Source organism: Molossus molossus, unplaced genomic scaffold (genome assembly GCF_014108415.1).
Source record: "Molossus molossus isolate mMolMol1 unplaced genomic scaffold, mMolMol1.p scaffold_m16_p_12, whole genome shotgun sequence".
NCBI classification, from domain to species: Eukaryota; Metazoa; Chordata; class Mammalia; order Chiroptera; family Molossidae; genus Molossus; species Molossus molossus.
Genome location: NW_023425347.1, coordinates 7,829,566 through 7,849,791, shown reverse-complemented (window position 1 = coordinate 7,849,791; position 20,226 = coordinate 7,829,566). Strand labels below are relative to the sequence as shown.

The window sequence follows — 20,226 nt, the reverse complement described above, 5'->3', positions numbered from 1 at the left end:
CCACACAGAAGCCTGCCCTCACTTCTGACAAGTTTGAGGGGTTCTCAAAACCATCCTCAGTTTCAATGATTTTCCAGGGCTCACAGAACTTACTGAAAGCTGTTATACATATGGTTACAGTTTGTTATGGGGAAAGGATACAGATTAAAATCAGCCAGGGGAGGAGCCCAGAGGGGCCCAAACACAGAGGTTCCAGTGTCCTCTCCATGGAGTGACAGACAATATAACCCAGTGTCACAACAAGCCCAGCGGCCTGCCCACCAGGGGAGTTCGCCTGAGTTCTACTGGGGCTTCACCACATGCTGCCCCCGTAGCCAACCTCTACCCTCAATGTCAGTCTTACGGGACTGTTTACACAAGGTGGCTGAATCTGACCGAGGCCAGTGTTATACCATTATCACAATGTGGCAACTGGAAAAGTAAGAGTCACAAAGTCCTGCCACATCACCAGAACCGCAGTGAGCCACTAACACTCAGTCCAGTCCGCCATCACGTCCTGAGCTGCTGCCTGAGTGGCCCTGCTCCGTGTGGCCGGTGTCCGCTGGAGCCGGTCAGGTTCCCAAAGCAGGAGCGACCTCACAACACACGATCAGCAACACGTGGCTCCACCCTGTTGGCACCTTCACACCTGGGCTAGGAGTCGGCATCCTCTCTCGCGCTGAGTCTTTCTCGAGGCACCAATATAAATATTTGATTTTCCTCATTGCATAAGTCATTTATTTATTCCTTTATCTTTAATGATCATTCCTTCTTATCCACATGTGTCATTTTATTTTCACCAAACTTTTGCACTTTCGTTTGAAAAGGATTTAGGTATGGCTACTGTGCACCTAGAACGCCAGCAGCGACACTAGTCAGCAAGTGCCTCCCCTCGGTCCATTCGCACAGGGTGGGGCCCAAGGGTGCAGAGCTAGTGGGCTGCCCTGACCCCTAGGAAACACAGCTCCATTCACATGTTCACCCCCATTTTGCCAGATGGGATAAAGGCACCGCCCACTGCTCCAGGCCCTTCTGAATTCATAAAGATTCAAAGGTATAGTGACGGTTTCTTACTTAGGGATCATCCCTGCTACTGGCACCTGTGGTTGTCGCCCTGGTCCTGGCACAACTGTGTCAGGTAGGAGAAAAGAAAGGTGAGGTGGTGTGGGAAGATTTGAGAGTAATAGCATCTCCTCCCACCCACTCCCCAGGTCCCGCAGAAAAGTGGAGGAATCTTCCCAGCGGGAAACTCTATGGGCCCCTTTAAGTGGAGTGTGAGCCCACACTCATGAAGGTGTGCGAGCCGGCCCCAGAGGCCTTGCCCAGGACCAGTGATCTATCAAACTGTTTCTCAGGATGAAGGTGTGTTCCTTGATCTGGAGAAACGTGACTCTGTGGTCCAAATTCATGTGTCTTTTATTTCAGTCCTTTGATCATACTTTGAACGTTCGCCTCTACCACCAGATATGTGAAACCCAATCCAGAGTCAGTGCCACCAGGCCCATGCGTAGCCTCCAGGGGCCACTGGCATCGTCCCTACTTGACAGCTGTCTTCAGTCAGAATGGCAGCTTCCGAAGAGGACGCTGGGTGTACCCTTGGAAACTGCCATCCACAGACCAAGCAGCTCTTTGTTGGACAATAGAGTTGTTTCTAGGTCAACACCCAAGTGTCCGCAGGGTCCAGCAGAGCCTTGGGGGCCTCAAGGTCAGTCCCAGGGGAAAAAGAGGCTCCCTCCTTCTTGCATTCCCTCAGTACCGTTTCCTGTACAAACCATTTCCACCTCATTCTGAAACTTCTGGGAACGCTCCTCCCCACGAGAATACTTCTCTGACATCACCCAAGACGTTATGGGTATTTCAGGTTTCAAGATTCTGTCCTTTGGTCAGAGGGGCAGTTTCAACTGATACCCAATAGCTGGCCAGTAACTGTCTTTTCACATGGAAAGTTTCTGAAAATTTTGAAAGGAAACCTGTAACCTAACATATATATGCATATTTACAGACTTGCAGGCAGCTGAGCATAGACTGTTATTTACAATCCATAACTGTGCTTAGATGAACCTGTAAACCCCTCAGATCACCCTAAATGTTACAAGGTTTGTATAACCACATCTTGTAATTTGCTAAGAGTTTAACAGAAGGGCTGAGACCACTCCTGACGGTGACAATGGGCAGACCTGTCCTTCCAGGAACCAGCCCAGGATGGTCTTGGACCCGTGAGGCCTGTGCCTCGTGGAGGAGCCTCTACTGATCTCCTCGGAAACTTCTCGTTACAGCCTCACGATACCAACGTCTCCTCCTGGGGGGGAGGTTTCCCGCCATTCTTGAACACACGATGTATGTATAGGCATGTTTTCTGACCGCACGTAGGCAGGAATGTCCCTGCCGATACCTATGATGAGGAAGCTCACCTGGGTGTTTGTGCAGGAGGTCCCTGAAGAAAGACAAAAGGGGTCCTCTCTGTCCTTTATCCGGGGCACACTGTGGGAGGTGATGCCCAGTGTGCCTTGCTTGCTAGCTCGTCGTGAAGTTTACCCTCTCACGCAGTCATCTCGGAGTTCCTTTGGTTGGCAGCTACTGAGTAATTGGACCTGGTTCAGTCCCGTAACTAATCCCCGTGGTCACTGCTGGGTGGCACCCACAGCCTTTTGCCATAAGCCCAGACTGCACCCCACACAGGAATCGTGCAAAGCACCCGCCTAAGCTGCCACCTAGTCAAATTCACACTCTCGTGGGCTCCAGCAACCTGACTGACTCCCATTTAGCTGTCTCGTCACTAATGGCCGAAAGGCAGCATTAGCCTTCCGTCTGACAGCGCCGGGACAGGCAGCATTCCCCGGTTAGACACAACAGCCACCCCGCAGTGCATTCAGGTAAAGGAGACGCAGGCACTTCTCGGAGTTCGCTCAAACATTTCATTTCGCTCTGGTTGGTTTGGCTCGGCGGTAGAGCATCGGCCTGCGGACCAATGGGTCACGGGTTCAGTTCGGCCAAGGGCACGTACCTGGGTTGTGGTTCAACCTCGGTCCTGGTCGGGGTCGTGAGGGAGGCAACCAGATAATGCGTTCCTCTCACATCAATGTTTCTCCCTCTCCCTTTCTCTCCCTCTTTCTCCCTCCCACTCAATCTGAAGATAAATAGAAAAATATCCTTGGGTGAGGATTAAAAAACAAAAACAAAAAAACATTTCATTTTCATCCAAACTTTCACCTTAATCCCAACTATTTCATCCCCATATCCTTTCAGTGTAACTGTAGCCCCTGTAAGGACTTCACCAACAAGCTGTGGGCAAAAAGGGAGCAAAATACCAACCCTGACAGGCTCCGGAGGCCCACGTGGCGGCCTTACAAACTCAGAGACCTAACTAACTAGAAACGTGCTCTGAAGTTAAAACTTCCTAACTAAAAGCGAGTCATGGCCACATCTTCCTTGACAAAGGTCAGTTTTTACCTTACCCGAGCCTGTCTATTGTCTTTTTACATCTACAGTAACATACCTTTAGAATGTTGGAGTGATTCCCTTTTCCAGACCCGCAGGGCACAACCTCCCACCAGAACAGGAGACCACAGAGCCCTGTCTGCTGTGCTGTTCTCCACATGCCGTTTCTACGTGCACGCTAACTGGTAACTTCCCTGTGCCCACAATGCAAAGGAAGTCTGTGTCTACGGGTTTCACTTTTTATTCAATCCCAGAGATTTCCCCTCTGCTTTCTCCCACCTTCCTAATCTATCACCAGTGGATTTCATGTAACCCTTACGCCCTCCACTTTGATTCTGAGTATAAAATACATGGCAAAATTGCCATTCTGTCGAGATTTTTCTCAATCCGTTGAGCATTTGCTTCCTAACAATTGTCATCAGTTTGGCTCAAATAAACTCATAAAATTCTTACAGGTTTAGATGTTTCCAGGGTCAGGCTAGTGAATCCCACTTCTGACAGCAACTGTGAAGTGTTTGGGCCAACTGTCAAGTTCAAGGGAACAGTCTCCAAGATCATTCTTATTTCTGACACCAACTGCAAGGTCAATGATCCCTAACATCACCCTTAGATTTGATGATTCACTAGGAGCACTCAGAACTTACTGAAAGATATTATAGTCATAGCTATAGTTTTTTTCTTCCTGCCTCCCCTCCCCCCCCCTTTTTTAATGGGGAAAGGATACAAATTCAAATCACCCAAGAACACATAGGGTGAAGTCCAGAGGATACCAAACAATTTCTGTCGTCCTCCTGTTATTGGAGAAATGTGTGGATGGTCTTTCTCCACTGTTAGCGGAACTGGGGCTCTTGGAGTCAGGACATGTTACTTTACCTGGATAGATGTTTTACAATATGCATGGAGTACTGCCAACCAGAGAAGCTTGCCTGAGCCTCAGGTTCAAAGTTTTCATTGTGCTTTGGGTGAACGTTTGGGGATGTCTCCCCCCACCCACCCAAACTCCATCACCCCTCTCTCCACATGCAGTCTGCCCTTGGCCCTGGAGGGGTATGTGGGCACGGCCTGCCCTGAGGGCTACTCAGGGAGAGGGGGTTCTACATGCACTAGAAGTGGGCTTGGAAGGGTGTGAGCTTTGGGTGCATGTGACCTTTGGGTTCTACAAATGTCTACCCTGGGGAGGGGCATAGCTACAAATGGGGGAAAGCATGTCTGCAGTTGAAACAGATCCTGTTATTTAGCAATTCTCGTTAACCCTTATCAAATCTTTAACCAGACTGCCTTCTTGTATCACCACAACTATATCATTACCTCAGGTTTCAGTTTATCAGGTCCTGAATGATCCAAAAGGTCTACAAAGCGTATTACATTTCTAAGACTAGGTGCAGAATTCCAGATACAGAAGAGGCTTTGACCTCCTGTCCTTCCAGGTTCGCAGGAAGCCTGGGACAAGGACTGGGAAACTTTCCCAGGCACGGCCGCTGCACACAATCTTCGGGTGGAGCTGCCGCCACGTGGGCTGCTCCAAAAGTGTGCCAGAATCCCCCATTTTCCATGCTCTGCTTCAGTCAATGGCCAGTGCGGACAATCTTACCAAAACACCAACACCATCACCAGACAACTACAGGAAGTCCCGCAAATAGCCTGGCGTTGGACCTGATCCTGGCTTCCCCAGGGAGCCTGGCGCAGGGTCAGAAGTAAGTGCACTGCAGGAGCTCCCGTAAACGGCTGCCACACCAAAATGCTCACTGCTATCCGGAAAGCCATCAAATTGCCACTGTCATCCTAACTGCCATCAAGTGTGCTTCAGGCCCAACATCTCCGAGTCTTCTCAGCTAGCTCCCTTCAAACTGCAAACTGGGGTTTGACTGCCTTGTTTAACCTTTAATAATAACTCTTTTTAATCGTATTCCTAAGTTTACCTCTTGTGAAATCTCCGATCTCTGAGACCCTCTACACCTGTCAGTCTAAGAACATGCTCAGCAGATGATAACAGCTAGTCCTTCAGGGCCAACAAGACTGTGGAAGCCACCCCACCCCAGACAACTAATTGAACCAAAGTCAACTTTACCATGACTGTTCTTCCATCCCTAACAGTGTTTAGCAACAGGTTGTGTCTGTATGAAACAACAGGGGCGAAGACCAGGTGTTCACAACTGCCCCTTTCTACCCTCTACTTGGCTTCCCCCACCCACAAACCAGGAATCTTGGTTTGCCCCCAAGTTTAAACAGCACACAGGTAAACACTATGCCCCTTAACAGTTCACACTGAGAATCTGCTCATGACAGAAAAATACTCCTGTGCAGCAACCTGACTTTTGTGCCTGTTTCCCCACCCTTGTTCCCTCCTCATCCACAAAACTCTGCTGGTCCTGCTCAAGCCTCCCCAAAAAGAAAAGCCTATTCTGTATGATCTGAGATGCTTGCAGGTGTCTGAGATGAGAGCATGCTCCCTACTGTAAGTCTTTTCAATTAAAGTTGCTCCATATCTAAGTGTAGGTATGTTTTTATTTGACAGTAGAGTCCCATAGACAAGATGTTAGATAATCTCCATTACAAGCACCATCTAGGCATGATGATTTATTTATAATGCCAATCTGGCTTCCTAGTCCATGGGCGGTGACTGTCGGGACAGCTCAAAGAACAGTGTGAGCCTGCAGAGGGCGTAGCCCTCGCACAGAGCAGCCTGTGAAGGGGAAAGATAAAGCGCAATGAAAAAGCTTCAAACAGGAGTTATTAGGCTACTTACTGTTCATTTCAGAGGACCCATGACAATAGGTGGCCACTTCAAGAAGCAAAGGCACAGGATATGAGCAGAAGTGAGGCACCGGCTTAGAGCCAGTGTCCTCCTCCGATCTCACAGTGCCGTTGCCCTCACCTGTTAATGGGACCTAATTTAAGTACATAAACACAGAATGCACACCTGTGCCAATGGGCCGTGAGCCTGTGCCCTTCCCAGGACCAGGCCCTGACGGTGTCTGAGCTCATGCAGTAGATGTGACATCCTTCTCTACAATACAAACACTGACAGCCGAGGACCTGGAAGGTCAGATGATTTTAACAGCCCACAAAGACCCAGGGCAGCTTCATATGAGTCACCCGTATGATGCGGCCACCCAGAAACAGCTGTGGTCAGAGCGGCCTCCCATATAGCTCTCAATCAAGAGCAATACAAGTATGGGTCAGAAAGGTGAAGGACGTAAAGTACAAAGTGGTCTTTACAAAAGAGTCATGGGGATGTAAAGTACAGCATAGGGAATATAGTCAAGAATACTGTAATAACTAAGTATGGTGTCAGATGGGTAGTAGACTTATTGGGGTGATCACTTCATAAGTTATACAAATGTCTAATCACTATGTTGTACACCTGAAACTAATGATATTGTATGTCAACTGTAATTGAAAAATAAAGAAAAATTTTTTTTTAAAAAGGAAAAAAGTACAACTCGATTCGTTCTGAACCCAGTGCCTCCCTAGATTATGACTGATTCAGAATCCTGTTTCATAGGCGACGCGGGGATCAGTCCAGAAAGGCACTGAAAATGTTTACCTGGGCAGGTATCTCAAAAGTATGGAGAGGACAGACATCATCAGCCAGGGAGCCGAATCAGAACCCATGTCTAAATGACATGTGTCAATAGATGTGAAGAATCTTTCTAACAAATGTATTTGTAGCCAACACTGTTGATACCTGCCCACGTTCCTTTGACACTCATTCTCCCCAGAATCCTGACCCTTTGGTAGGAGGACCGTTCAAGGACAGGTGCCGCTACAGAGCCCCGCCTCCGGACCTTCAGGAGGACAGCTCTACGGATCACCCAGGCGGAGCCCGTGCTCACAGCAGGAATCCCCTCCCACACGCAGCCTGCTGGCTTCCTCCCCTCCTGAGCTCAGTGCCCACCACCGTCCTGCTCTTGCTGGGATCTGCTCCCTAAAAACTTCCACTCAATCCTCGTCTCAGATCTGCTTCTGGGAACCAACCTAAGACACTCACCAAGGAGGAGATGTCATTGTCGTTTTCTATTGCTGCATAACAAGTTACCACAAACTCAGTGGCTTTAAACATTGCAGTTATCTCACAGTTATCGTGGTGGGTGCTCTGCTTCGGGCCTCACAAGGCCAACCATCCCGAGCTACTCCACCTGAAGGGCAGGGCCCTCTTCCCTGCTCCTCGGGCACTTGGCGTAACCCAGTGCCCCACAGCCTAGGTCTGCAGTTCCTGTGTGCTTGCTGCCTGTTGACCAGAGGCTGCCCGCCGCTGCCTGTCACAGGCCCTCTCCACCATGGCAGCTGCCGGTCAGGGCCAGCAGGGGAGTATCGTTACTGCTTTGAACCCGTGTTCTCTTATGCCACCAGCTGGAAAACATTCTCTGCTTTAAAGGGGCTCATATGATTAGGGAAGGCCCACCCAGATTATCTCTGTTTCAGGGCCACCGAATTTGGAACCTTAATTACATCCGTGAAATCCCTTCACAGCAGTACCTAGATTGGCATTTGATTGCAGGACTGGGGAAGGGTGTGTGCGCTCCAGGGCCAGAGGAGTCTTCCGGCCGCAATCATACTCCGCCTGCCACCAACGGACAGCTCGGGAAGCGGAAAGAACATGGTCTTGGGAAGATCTTGTTTCAACATCTGAACCTGCGTTCTTAGAGTAAGTCATTTTTCTACTTACTAGTTGTGTGGCCTTGGGCAAGCATTTCAATTTCTCTGAGAATTAGCTTCTGTTTCCAGAAAATGGTGATAATTGTACTTACTCCAGAGGGTTATTGTGAGGATTAAATAAAATAACTTACGTAAACTACTTGTTGAGATGGGGCAACCAGTGTCCCTGTAGTGAGCGTTCTACTAGGGAAGGCATTCAAGATATGTCACTTCTCATCGGGAACTCTATGGGGGCAACAAGATAGATTATTTTCAGTATATTTTAAAATTTTAGAATATATGATTTTCAGGTCCCTTTGACTATAGAAGTCTGGCTCTTATGAATATTCTTGGAAGAGTTAATATACTTACTTAATCAGAATAAGGCCTTAATTGACTGGCATTAAAGTATTTCCTTGGTACAGATTTTTATAAAGGGGTGAAGCCTGTGCGCTCAATTGGAGAAAGAGATGGGAAAAAAAAAAAGGAAACTTAACCACCTTTACAATTTCACCTAGGATTAGTTCCACTTCAGTGAGCTTAATTTGCAACTGCAGGGAGCTACAATGGAACTTTCTGCTGGGCTCTAAGATTTCCCAGGCAGACCTGCAGGGCAGAGGTCCTGTGCTACTTACATCTTCCATGAGCTTCCTGGTTTCCAGGCCTTGCTTTCTCATCACTTTCTTTTAGCCCAGATCTGACTGGACAGCAGGTTCAGATCCTGGCATTAATCTCTGGTCACAGTTCATGTGTCGACTCAGCTCCTGATCTCACTGGGCCTCCATCCTGCCTTAGCCCACACCCAGCCCATGCCTCCCCACTGCGGCCCCCTGGACCTCTACCCTTCTTTCAGCTTCATTTCTCTAATGCCACCCAGATTCAGACATCTCACTAATTACAAAATTATCCAACCTTAAAAGTTATTTGTGAATCACCACAGTATACAAGTATGCCATGAATTAACAAAATATTGACTTTGAAACACCCAGTACATAGAAATTTCTAGTACAATGCTTCTCTATCCTGTAATTCACCGAAAGGCCTGCCTCTCCTCTTTCCCCAACAGTAGTCAAGCTGTCCTGGGCCCGCGCCGCCTGCTGGCCAGTGAGGGGCAATGACTGATCCAAGACCTCGCCCCCTCCTTGATTTTTCTCCTAGGTAACTGCATACAACTGGCTCCTCCCTTTCCTCTTTCAAGATTCACAGCTCTGTTAAACCTCTCAGATGATGCCTTTCCAACAGTTTATCTCCATATTACTCAATCACCTTCTTTCTTCTAGTTATAAAAACAAATTCTAATTATTTCTTTTATCCAACTGTGAGTGATGAAGCCAGGTGAAGAGAGCTTGGTAGGTCCAAGGTGCTCCTATTCTTGGAGGCACCACCCCACGTCATATCATAAATGTTTATATTTCTACTTTGTAAAAAGTAGATCATAACATATAAATTATAATAATGTAAAAGTTAAGTTGCGTTTGACTGACACGATATGTTCTGCAGATATGTAATTAAACATTTATTAATTTTACTATATTTTTCCCCATATTTTGGAGTTGTCACACACACACACCGCTCCCCCATCTCAAACATCTTTAGGTCTTAAAAACCCGTACGTACTATGCTTATAGTGCCTACTGGTAAAATTGATCTTGCTGATAAGATTAAAACGTGGAAATAGCAAATATTCTTTCCAATTAAGAGAAACAAAAGAATATTGGCAGCATATTACACAAGCATTAGACTGTGAGTAGTCAACAAAATTTGGTATAATCATGTGATAACATTTAACAAAATCAATCCGCCACATATTTGGAATGATGCCTATTACAATGAGGCATAAATAATAACTGATAATAAGTAGTAGTATTTTTACACAGACAAATCAAGTATTTGTAGGATTTAGATAGAAAACAAAGGAGGAAACCATGAACATGAAAAAAAAATTGCATGTTTTTCTTAGGACTCCTGGTTGTACAGCTGAGGAGGCCCCTGAGAGACTAAACTTTTCCGCAGCTAAAAGGGGGGGGGGGCACTTCTTTTAAAAGCACATTTCTCCCTCATAGTTTCTGAATTGGGTGGTTGTTCGTTGTTGCTCCTCATGCACGTGGCGGGGCGGGGATGGAGGTAAGATTTCTCTGTTGCAGACGAAAACCCTGGCAGTCCGGGATGGGCAGAGATGAAGGCAGAGCGGCTGAGGGATGGTGCCAGGCCCGGACCCCGGGCGTGCGGCGAGCGCCCCAGCACACGAGCGGGAGCCGACCGACGGGCCTCACCGCGCCCGGGAGGCTGACGTCACCCCCGCCCGAACTGCCCTTCGCCCGAAAGTGGAAGAGAACAAACTTCGAGCTCAGGAGCCTGGGTGAAAATGAGCAGCACCTCTTCTGCCCGCAGCCTGGCCCCGTGGAAGGCAGCTCGGCTGGCCCCACCCAAATTCGTTGGCAGCTCAGGCTTCGGCGTGAAGAAAGCCTGTGTTTGGAAATAGATGGTGAGGGAGTCAGAACGTTGGAACGTGACGGGAACGGCTCCTTTGGGTTCCAGGGCTCCCCCAGGCGCTGGTCCAGTCCTGCACGCTGCCCTGGAGGGGTCCTCGGGCCCAGAACCACCCTCAAGGCATGGGGACCCCCACTGACAGGCAGGCCCTCGGGGTTTGGGTGAGAGAGCATTGGAATGGTGCTGAAATTTACCATGGGTCAGGTGCTTTCACATGTTCATTCAATCTTTGTAACAACCCCAGGAGGCAGGTACTATAATTATTCCCACTTTACAGATGAGGTCATTGACGCACAGGGAGGTTAAGTAACTTGCCTGAGCTCACACAGCTAATAAGGGGCATAGTCAGGATTTGCATCAATTCTGAACAGGGCCTGTGCTCTTACCCACTCAGGGACTGTGGGGGAGCGGGATGGGGGACATTTATTCCAGTAATGTGAACAGCCCTGGCCAGTGAAGCAAAGACCATTTGCCCAGAGAATCTGATATGGCCAGACACCCTAGATTCCAGGAAAATGGTAGCAATTCAGAGATTACATATATTTGCGGATTTGTAAGATCATGTCTGATTTAAATCATGGCATATTAAAATATAGTAGTTTTACATTCTTAATGTTGAAGGCAAAAATAATTGAACTTATGTTAACAAGGAACAAACAAAAACACCTGAACGACCCATGAAAAGGAAAAAAAAGAAATACATCAAACATGAATAGTAAAAAAAATACATCTAGAGAAGAATGGGAAGACATATTTGTGTTCTTTAGTATTTTCTAAATCTTCTAATTTTATAATCAGAAAATGTGTACATATAAAATGTGTTCTTAGCACAATAAAATATATGTATATCTAATGTTGTGTACATTATACTCAAACATTCTCAATTTTGAAATGTCTAGATTGACAATTCTAGTAAAAATAACACATACTAGGGTATAAAAAATTCTAGAAGGTGGCTGAAAAACTACCATAATATTTACTCCAAATTATTTTCTGGTGCAAAAGTTATAAACTTTGGTGGAGTTGACATTTTCAAAGTAAATGATATTGGAGTCCAGGCTGTTTATACTTTAGACAATCTTTTCAAAATGGAAGCACCTTAAATGCTTTAAGTAAAATTCTTCCACCTTCATGAAGAGATGTTTTTATTAAAAGCCTGAAGACGTGTGCAAAGAAGCAGGCAGGTCATTAAGATGAGTTTTACGGGAGTTTCCTCATACCCTGCTTATGAGAATACAATCAAATAGGATACGAGACTGTTCCAGAATAACTGAGGGAATTTTCTGAGATGGTTCTTACTTGATGTCCTCAAAATTTCAGGATGTGCAACTAAATATACTTCAACTAGATCACGCCTGTCACTTTAGAGATAGCACCAATGAACAGAAACCATCAGTATCCCAATGCCAGGTATGGAGGGCCTTGTACCAGAACCCTCTGGCTGAAGGCAGCAGGCGGGAGGGCAGGCAGAGAGCAGGGTAAGATCTGGAGCCCTTTTGTAAAAGGCACTGAGGAGTCTTTTCCAGAATTCACCCCTTCCCTCTGCACTCTGAAGTCTGTCATCATCACGCCAGAGCACCTTAGGGGAAGGGTGGCTCAAACACTGTGGGTGAGAGCAGTTCCAAAGCAGGAAATGACGTGTGGCAGGAGAATGTTGGCTCCTCTCCCCCTCCCCTTGCCCAACAGAGCCAGAGAGTTGTTCCTTTTTAGACACGAAGAGAAACAGGCAGTGTTTGGAAGGTGTGGGGAAACCACCTTTCCCCCAAAGCTCATCAACAGCCCATTCCCGGGAAGGGTGCTGTGCAGAATGGCACTGCTGTGTGATGGCCTGGTGGTCGGAATGCCCAGCTGGTGGAGGGAGCCGGAGCTCACAGCCCTCTGATGAGTCACCTTAGGTTGGGCAGGCATTATCTAAAAATCTGCTTGTGTGCTCTTGTTGGTGGCAAAATGGCACAGAATACCACTGGCAATTGGACCTGCGTTCAACAATCTGAGTGCTTGAGTTCTGGCTTAGAAATAATTCAGAGCCAAGACTCAAATTATAAGAGGAATTTTAGAAAGTCACAGAGGTAGAAAAAGTGTGCCAGCTGGGCATGGGCTCAGGAAACAAGTTACGGAGGCCAAACAAAGATGGGCTCTTGGAGCTTAGGAAAGAGAAAGGTAAGGTAATGCACCTGGGGGGAAGGTGAGTGGGAGGGTAAAGGCCGTGTGTGCTCCTGGGGAGCTCACTGGGCCCTCAGTATTGAGAATAGTTATCTGGAGGTCTCAGGGGGCAATCTCCATAGACTATTCATCAGTTTTCCAGGTGTGTCCTTTCAGGGTGGTGCCTGATCTCCGCTGATCAGTGAGTGCCAGGGCAGGGGGTCATTAGTCAGTGCAGCTGGTCCTGAGGTCAGCCATGGCTTCACTTGTCTGGTTTTGCTGCTTTTCTGGGCCTGGAACTGAAACATAACTGAGGCCTAGATGTTGTCCCTAGGGGTTAATGTTTAAGGAGTGGTCATGCAAGGGCCTGCATGGGAGTTGCATGAGGCCACTCTTCGGCTTTTTGTTTCTCCTCCAAAGGGGTCTATCACATGACTAGTGGCATGCCAGGCGAGGAAAGGTTAAGGGAGGGTTGGAAACTCATGACCATTGATATGAAAGGTCAGGGGGGTCCAAACTGCATGACCAGCAATATTCTAGGGGAGGAGGGGTTATCCTGGGTTCGAGGTCCTTGTTTTCCCAATTTTGCCTTTTGCTAGGCACCCGAGGCTTTCTGGTGACCTTCTGTACCTGCCCCACTGCCCTTGCTTTGCTCATGTCTGTGTAACTGCCTACTACACTTCTCTGACACCAGGGGCAAGTGTTGGGCAAACAAGCAAGCAGTCTTGGGTGTCTGTCAGGTGGCAGGAGGAGGCAGCCTTGGGAAGAACATGTGCTGACAGTAATCCAGAGAGCAGGTGGTCCCTAGGTGTCTGGGCCCTGCTATAATAAATATTGTCACTTACTTACTGACCGTGTACACTAAAGGTCTAGTTACCAGACTGTCTCTCATCTTCACATCAGCATAAAAACAGATTTCCAAATTTCAGATAGAAGAAGAGAGACTCTGAGAGTTTAGGTTACTTGCTTAATGACCCAATCAGGATGTAGCCGAATGGGCACACTCCACAACGGTGATCTACAGCTCCACAGGTAGGGAGATGTCCACCTGTTTAGAGTCCTGACTATCCCAATAGCACAGCTTCCTGGTCTTATTGTCTGCTACTCTTTGGCCCCAAATTCCTACCCTGAATGAAACAACAAAGGCCAAGAGGCAATTATCTCCAGAAAATCTTTGTGGAACTGTGTAATCAGTGAAGTTATCTGGAGCAGGGCCATTCTCTGGAGAGGCTCTGGAAGACTCCAGCTGCCATGAAGAGCCCAAGATGTGGGAGTTGGTGATAAAGCTGAAGAGCAGGTGGAGCACAACCCTAGGAACCTGGGTGCAGTACCCATGGGATGGGCTGTAGAGGGGGCTCCAGCCATATGGGGAGGAGAAAGAGGAGAAAGTCTAGGAAACCTGTCCCACTCTGAGAGAAGGTCCCAGGTGCCTGCCTGTGTGCTGGCGGTACACCAAAGGACCAGTTTCCTAAAGCAGGGGTGATGAAGCCATGATTTGCCCACCCACCTCAGATATATACTCACTATTAACATGATGAATAGGCTTAGTATTTATAACAGCATCACCTTGGGTTTTATGGGGCATTTTTGCTCCATAAACTGGACCCCCTTTCATATAGAGCTTCTCATTTCCTGCTCACAAAGCTGGCTTTGGGGTTCCTATAATTATCAACATTTCCTAGTTGTAGAAACTGGCCCCAGAGAGAAGGGCGTGCTGAGAAACAAAAGCAGTCTCAGGTCTCTGCTCCCCTAGCCCACTGGTTAAGATCATCTTTGAGAAGAATGAAGGCTGGACCTTACCTCACCCTAACCAAGCCTTTAACACTCACCGGGGCTTTCTCTTTGTAGAAGGAATCTAGGTGACTTCATTTACTAGCTTTGTGGCTAGTCAGCTCTTTCGGCCTCCTTTCTGAGCTATGAAATCGGGACAGCAACAATGTTTGCTCTGGAACAGTGCTGTTCAATAGAAATACAATGTGGACCTTGCAGATCATTTACAATTTTCTAGTAGTCACTACTAGTCTCAAGAAGTTAACAGAAACAAGTGAAATTTAATTTCAAAATATATCCAAAATATTTTGACATGTAATATATAAAATCAGTAGTGAAATATTTTATTCTTTTAACTTATGGAATCCATGAAATCCTCTGTCTTTTACACGGAAAGCACATCTCAATTCACACTAACCTCGTTTCAGGTGTGCCCCTACTCACACGTGCTGGTGGCGTTGGGATGGGACTGCCCAGCTCTATCAGGTTGCTGTGAGGATTAGGCAACAATGTATTTCAGACACACATACTTGGGCTGACGCGTGGCTATTCTATTCACATTCATTCCCATTCCCTTTCCTGACACACGCACGCATAATTTTCCACATTTAAGTGGCCTTTACAAGGAACCAAGACCCAAAGCAGACCTGAGACAAATTCAGCACCGTGTCCCTTTTCCTAGCCCCTCCCAAACCGACCATCTTCCTTAGGTGTAGGAGAGAAAAGCTGCTCATCCTGCCATCTTTGCTTTCCTTGAAGGCCTGCCCGTTTGTTCTCTTCGGGGAACCCCCACTCCTCCCCACTTACAGGCTCTCCTGGCGTTCACATTCGCCACGAATTCCCAACGGAATAGAAAGAGAACGAGGCCAGGAGTCCAGAATCCTGCCCAGAACGCAGGAAACCTTTGCAAACCGCTGTAGACCCCAATGCAAACTTTGGGCTCCCTACTCCAAAAGAGTGCTGGGTGCCTCTCGCCCTCCCCCGGGAGGCAAGGACGCTGTTTGGAGGCACCCTTTCCTCCTGGTCTCAGGACCCAGGTCTCCAGCTCCTCTCCGGGATCCAGAGTGGACGGGGCGGGGTGGGGATTTGGTTTTCCTGAATAACCCAGTGCAGGGTAGGGCGGCACCCGCGTCGGGGAGAAGGCGGCTGGCTGGGTCAGAGGCCCTGGGGTGCGGGGTCTGGGGGACTCAGCGGTCGCGGAGACCAGCCGGAGCACCCCGGCACCTCGCACCCCGCCCCAGCTCCCCCTCGCGGTGCCGCAGTCTCCGTCGGGCCGCCCCCCCCCTCAGCTCCGCCCCCCACTACGTCAGCGCAGGCTGGGCGGGTCGGTCAGCATAAAAGGTGGAGCTGGGGCGAGCCGGCGGGTTTCAGTGCCGTAGTTCCTGGTCCTCCCGCATTCCCAGTTCCGAGGTCCAGCGCCTCCACCCCCCTCTGCAGCCGGCACCATGCGCGAGATCGTGCACATCCAGGCGGGCCAGTGTGGCAACCAGATCGGTGCCAAGGTGGGTGCATCCCAAGAGAAGAGGCCGGGCAGGGGCGGTGGGCCCTGGGGGTGCGAGCTAGGGCCGGGTAGGGGGAGGGGGCGGGGAGCGGGCTCTGAGGGTGCGAGCTGGGGCCGACTTGGGGGTGGGTGTTGGGGGTAGGGGGGACAACGGGTCCCGAAGGTACCCGCCCGCCCTAGTAGTGCAATTTCGGTGCGCCGCCAGCCGGCTCAGGAAGCCACACCACCTGCTGCGATGCTCGCAGCGACGCAGCTGTATGTGCCTTGAATCAAAGCCCTTTGAAATGTCCTTTGAACCGACCCTTCAGCTGCCTGTAGTTGGCATCTCTCTGGGTCTATTAGCCTCTGAAATTTGGATAGAGGCTGAGGCCATATTAATCCAGTGGCCTCGTGTGGAATTTAACTTGGATATTTTCTCTATAGTTTGAGTAAAAAAATGCAGTGTCATTGAGGTGACATGTTATACAGACTACTTGTTGGGATACAAAGACGAGAATGTTAGATAATTTCCCTAATACGAGGACCATCTAGACATGCTAACATATAATGCCAATCTGGCTTCCTGTCTCCAAGGTGGCAGGTGACGGTACTGGGGCTGCAATTACCACCGCAGTGGGCAGGGCAGGAGCGGGCATGGTGCTCGGGTGTGGGCGGGCATCTGAACAAGGACGAAGCCTGTCAGAACCGCCATATTGCCCACCCGAACCTCCCCTCCTTCCCTGCTGCAAATTTACAACGGAGTCTTCACCCTCACCAAGGCCAGCTTCATTCCCTGCCCCAGGTGTGCTCCCAGGCTCCTGCCTGCCTTTCCCCACCCATCCCCCGCTGAGCTCAGTGGCCAGAGGCCAGTATGGATGTCAGTGGCATAAAACTGCACTGCTTGGAGGGCTGGGTGGGGTTTGTGCCAGGAGACATTGGTTCCTAAGGCAGCCACAGGGTGGGATCCAACTGGGTCTTGGTCCTGCCATGACCCATCCATCAGCTGGGATGTTGGGATGCTGACATCAGCCTTGCCTGGGGGTGAAAGCCTCCCCAGAATCCACAGTTTACCCAGAACTGCTGTGCCCACCCTCCTCCTTCAGGACCCCTCCCAGCTTGTCAGACTATCAGCCATAATATGGCTGATGCTCTGCTAATTTCAAAGCCCCACAGCAGCCTCTGCTGGAGGAATAGGGGTGCACAGCTGCCTGGTCTGTCCAGGACTCCTTAACCATCTGACCACCATGGCCACTGTTCCAAGGACACCAGAGGAAGAAAAGGGCCATCCTTACTGATATTTAGGATGTCAGGCCATCAGGTGATTTTTTTTTTTTTTTTAATTTCCAGTTTTGGGAGGTCATCAGTGATGAGCACGGGATTGACCCCACTGGCAGTTACCATGGAGACAGTGACTTGCAGCTGGAGAGAATCAATGTGTACTACAATGAAGCTGCTGGTGATTATTTGAATGTTTTTTGCTTTTCTATCAACCTTGCTTTCCATACTGTGGCAGATGCAATATACTAGGAACATACAAATGACAAAGAAATGCTTCTTGTATTCATTTTAAATGTCAACTGCTAAAAAACGCACTACATTTCCTTAAGACTCCTGCTTGTTTGCCATGACTAAGCATGCTCATTACCTCTTCTAAAGCAGAAATGCTCCCCTATTGTACTTTTGCGTCACATGCTGGAATGATCTCTAATAAATTCTGTGAAAGGCGCATAGAGCACCACCACCTTGTCTGACTCCTTTGCCAATTGCAGGTCTAAGTCCAGCTCTTACTCCCCGCAGGTAACAAGTACGTACCTCGGGCCATCCTGGTGGATCTGGAGCCGGGCACAATGGACTCCGTCAGGTCTGGACCATTTGGCCAGATCTTCAGGCCCGACAACTTCGTCTTTGGTATGTAGTCACCATCAATGGGGACTGGCTCTATGGGTCTTTTTCTTCCTAAACACTGTGGAAATCAGTTTAGTGTGGAATGCCAAGGTGGACATTGTGTGTCAATAGATATCCCTGAGTTGTGGTCTAATTACACTTAGTCCACGGGCGGTGACTGTCGGGACAGCTCAAAGAACAGTGTGAGCCTGCAGAGGGCGTAGCCCTCGCACACAGAGCAGCCTGTGAAGGGGAAAGATAAAGCACAATGAAAAAGCTTCAAACAGGAGTTATTGGGCCACTGGTCATTTCAGAGGACCCATGACAATAGGTGGCCACTTCAAGAAGCAAAGGCACAGGATATGAGCAGAATTGAGGCACTGGCTTAGAGCCAGTGTCCTCTTCTGATCTCATTGTGCCGTTGCCCTTGTCTGTTAATGGGACCTAATTTGTTTTTGTTTGTTTTAATCCTCATCTGGGGACATGTCTTTTATTGAGTCTAGAAAGAAATGTGAGAGAGAAACATCAATCAGTTGCCTCCCGTACGCATCCCAACTGGAGAGCGAACCTGCAACCTAGATATGTGCCCTGACAGGGAATCAAAACTGCCACCTTTTGTTTTTTTGTTTGTTTGTTTTTTTTTATCCTCACCCGAGGATATTTTTCCATTTTTTGTACAGATAGAGTGGGAGGGAGAGAGAGAGAGAAACATCGACGTGAAGGGACACATCGAGTGGCTGCCACCCGCACGACCAACCAGGGCCGGGGACAAACTGCAACCGAAGTACGTGCCCTTAACGGGAACTGAACCCGGGTCTCTCCGGACCACAGGCCGACGCTCTAACCGCTGAGCCAAACTGGCCAGGGCAAAACTGCCACCTTTTGGTGTATGGGACGATGCTCCAGTGTTTTTCAAGGTCACTGATATAGAAAATTTTTCTGTAGGTAGAAAACGGTATCTAAAAGGGAAGAGTCTGCACCTCTAAGACTGGTGCAGAGTGCAAATGGTAGAACTGGGAATTCCTTACACTTTAGTGTCTAATATTCTTTCTCTCTGGCAGGCCAGAGTGGGGCCGGGAACAACTGGGCAAAGGGCCACTACACGGAAGGGGCTGAACTGGTAGACTCGGTCCTAGACGTGGTGAGGAAGGAGTCAGAAAGCTGTGACTGTCTGCAGGGCTTTCAGCTGACCCACTCGCTGGGGGGTGGCACCGGGTCAGGGATGGGCACGCTGCTCATCAGCAAGATCCGGGAGGAGTACCCAGACCGCATCATGAACACCTTCAGCGTGATGCCCTCGCCTAAGGTGTCCGACACGGTGGTGGAGCCCTACAACGCCACCCTCTCCGTCCACCAGCTGGTGGAAAACACAGACGAGACCTACTGCATCGACAACGAGGCCCTGTATGACATCTGCTTCCGCACCCTGAAACTGACCACCCCCACCTACGGAGACCTCAACCACCTGGTGTCTGCCACCATGAGCGGGGTCACCACCTGCCTGCGCTTCCCCGGCCAGCTGAACGCAGACCTGCGCAAGCTGGCGGTGAACATGGTGCCCTTCCCACGCCTGCACTTCTTCATGCCCGGCTTCGCCCCCCTGACCAGCCGGGGCAGCCAGCAGTACCGGGCCCTGACGGTGCCCGAGCTCACCCAGCAGATGTTCGACTCCAAGAACATGATGGCTGCCTGCGACCCCCGCCACGGCCGCTACCTGACGGTGGCCGCTATCTTCCGGGGCCGCATGTCCATGAAGGAGGTGGACGAGCAGATGCTCAACGTGCAGAACAAGAACAGCAGCTACTTCGTGGAGTGGATCCCCAACAACGTGAAGACGGCCGTGTGCGACATCCCGCCCCGGGGCCTGAAGATGTCGGCCACCTTCATCGGCAACAGCACGGCCATCCAGGAGCTGTTCAAGCGCATCTCGGAGCAGTTCACGGCCATGTTCCGGCGCAAGGCCTTCCTGCACTGGTACACGGGCGAGGGCATGGACGAGATGGAGTTCACCGAGGCCGAGAGCAACATGAACGACCTGGTGTCCGAGTACCAGCAGTACCAGGACGCCACGGCCGACGAGCAGGGGGAATTCGAGGAGGAGGAGGGCGAGGATGAGGCTTAAGGACTCAAATACATTTTGCAACGTTAGTGAATTTCTGTTGTCCTCAATCAAGCATGGTCTTTCTATTTGTATCTATGGTGCTCAGTTTTGCCTCTGTCAGAAATTCACACTGTTGATATAATAATGTGGAACTCCTCTAAAAATTAAGAAATATACTATAGTAATTAAAAAGCATGTGTCCAAAATCTTGTGGTTTATTTTTATTTTTTTCACTAGATACTTTTTTGAATATGTTTCTGGGTTTAGTAATTTTAACAAAATAGAATTTGTTTTACTTATTGTT

General features: G+C 49.0%; 1 protein-coding gene across 1 annotated transcript; it reads left to right on the top strand.

Annotated features, from left to right (window-relative positions):
* Positions 1-15,814: 15,814 nt before the first annotated feature.
* Positions 15,815-20,118, top strand: LOC118626389 (tubulin beta-2B chain-like). The gene is made up of 4 exons (XM_036256044.1): positions 15,815-15,959; positions 17,285-17,393; positions 17,735-17,845; positions 18,883-20,118. Exons 1-4 carry the CDS (start codon positions 15,903-15,905, stop codon positions 19,941-19,943), a joined length of 1,338 nt encoding a protein of 445 aa, XP_036111937.1. The 5' UTR covers positions 15,815-15,902; the 3' UTR covers positions 19,944-20,118.
* The last annotated feature ends 108 nt before the right edge of the window (positions 20,119-20,226 follow it).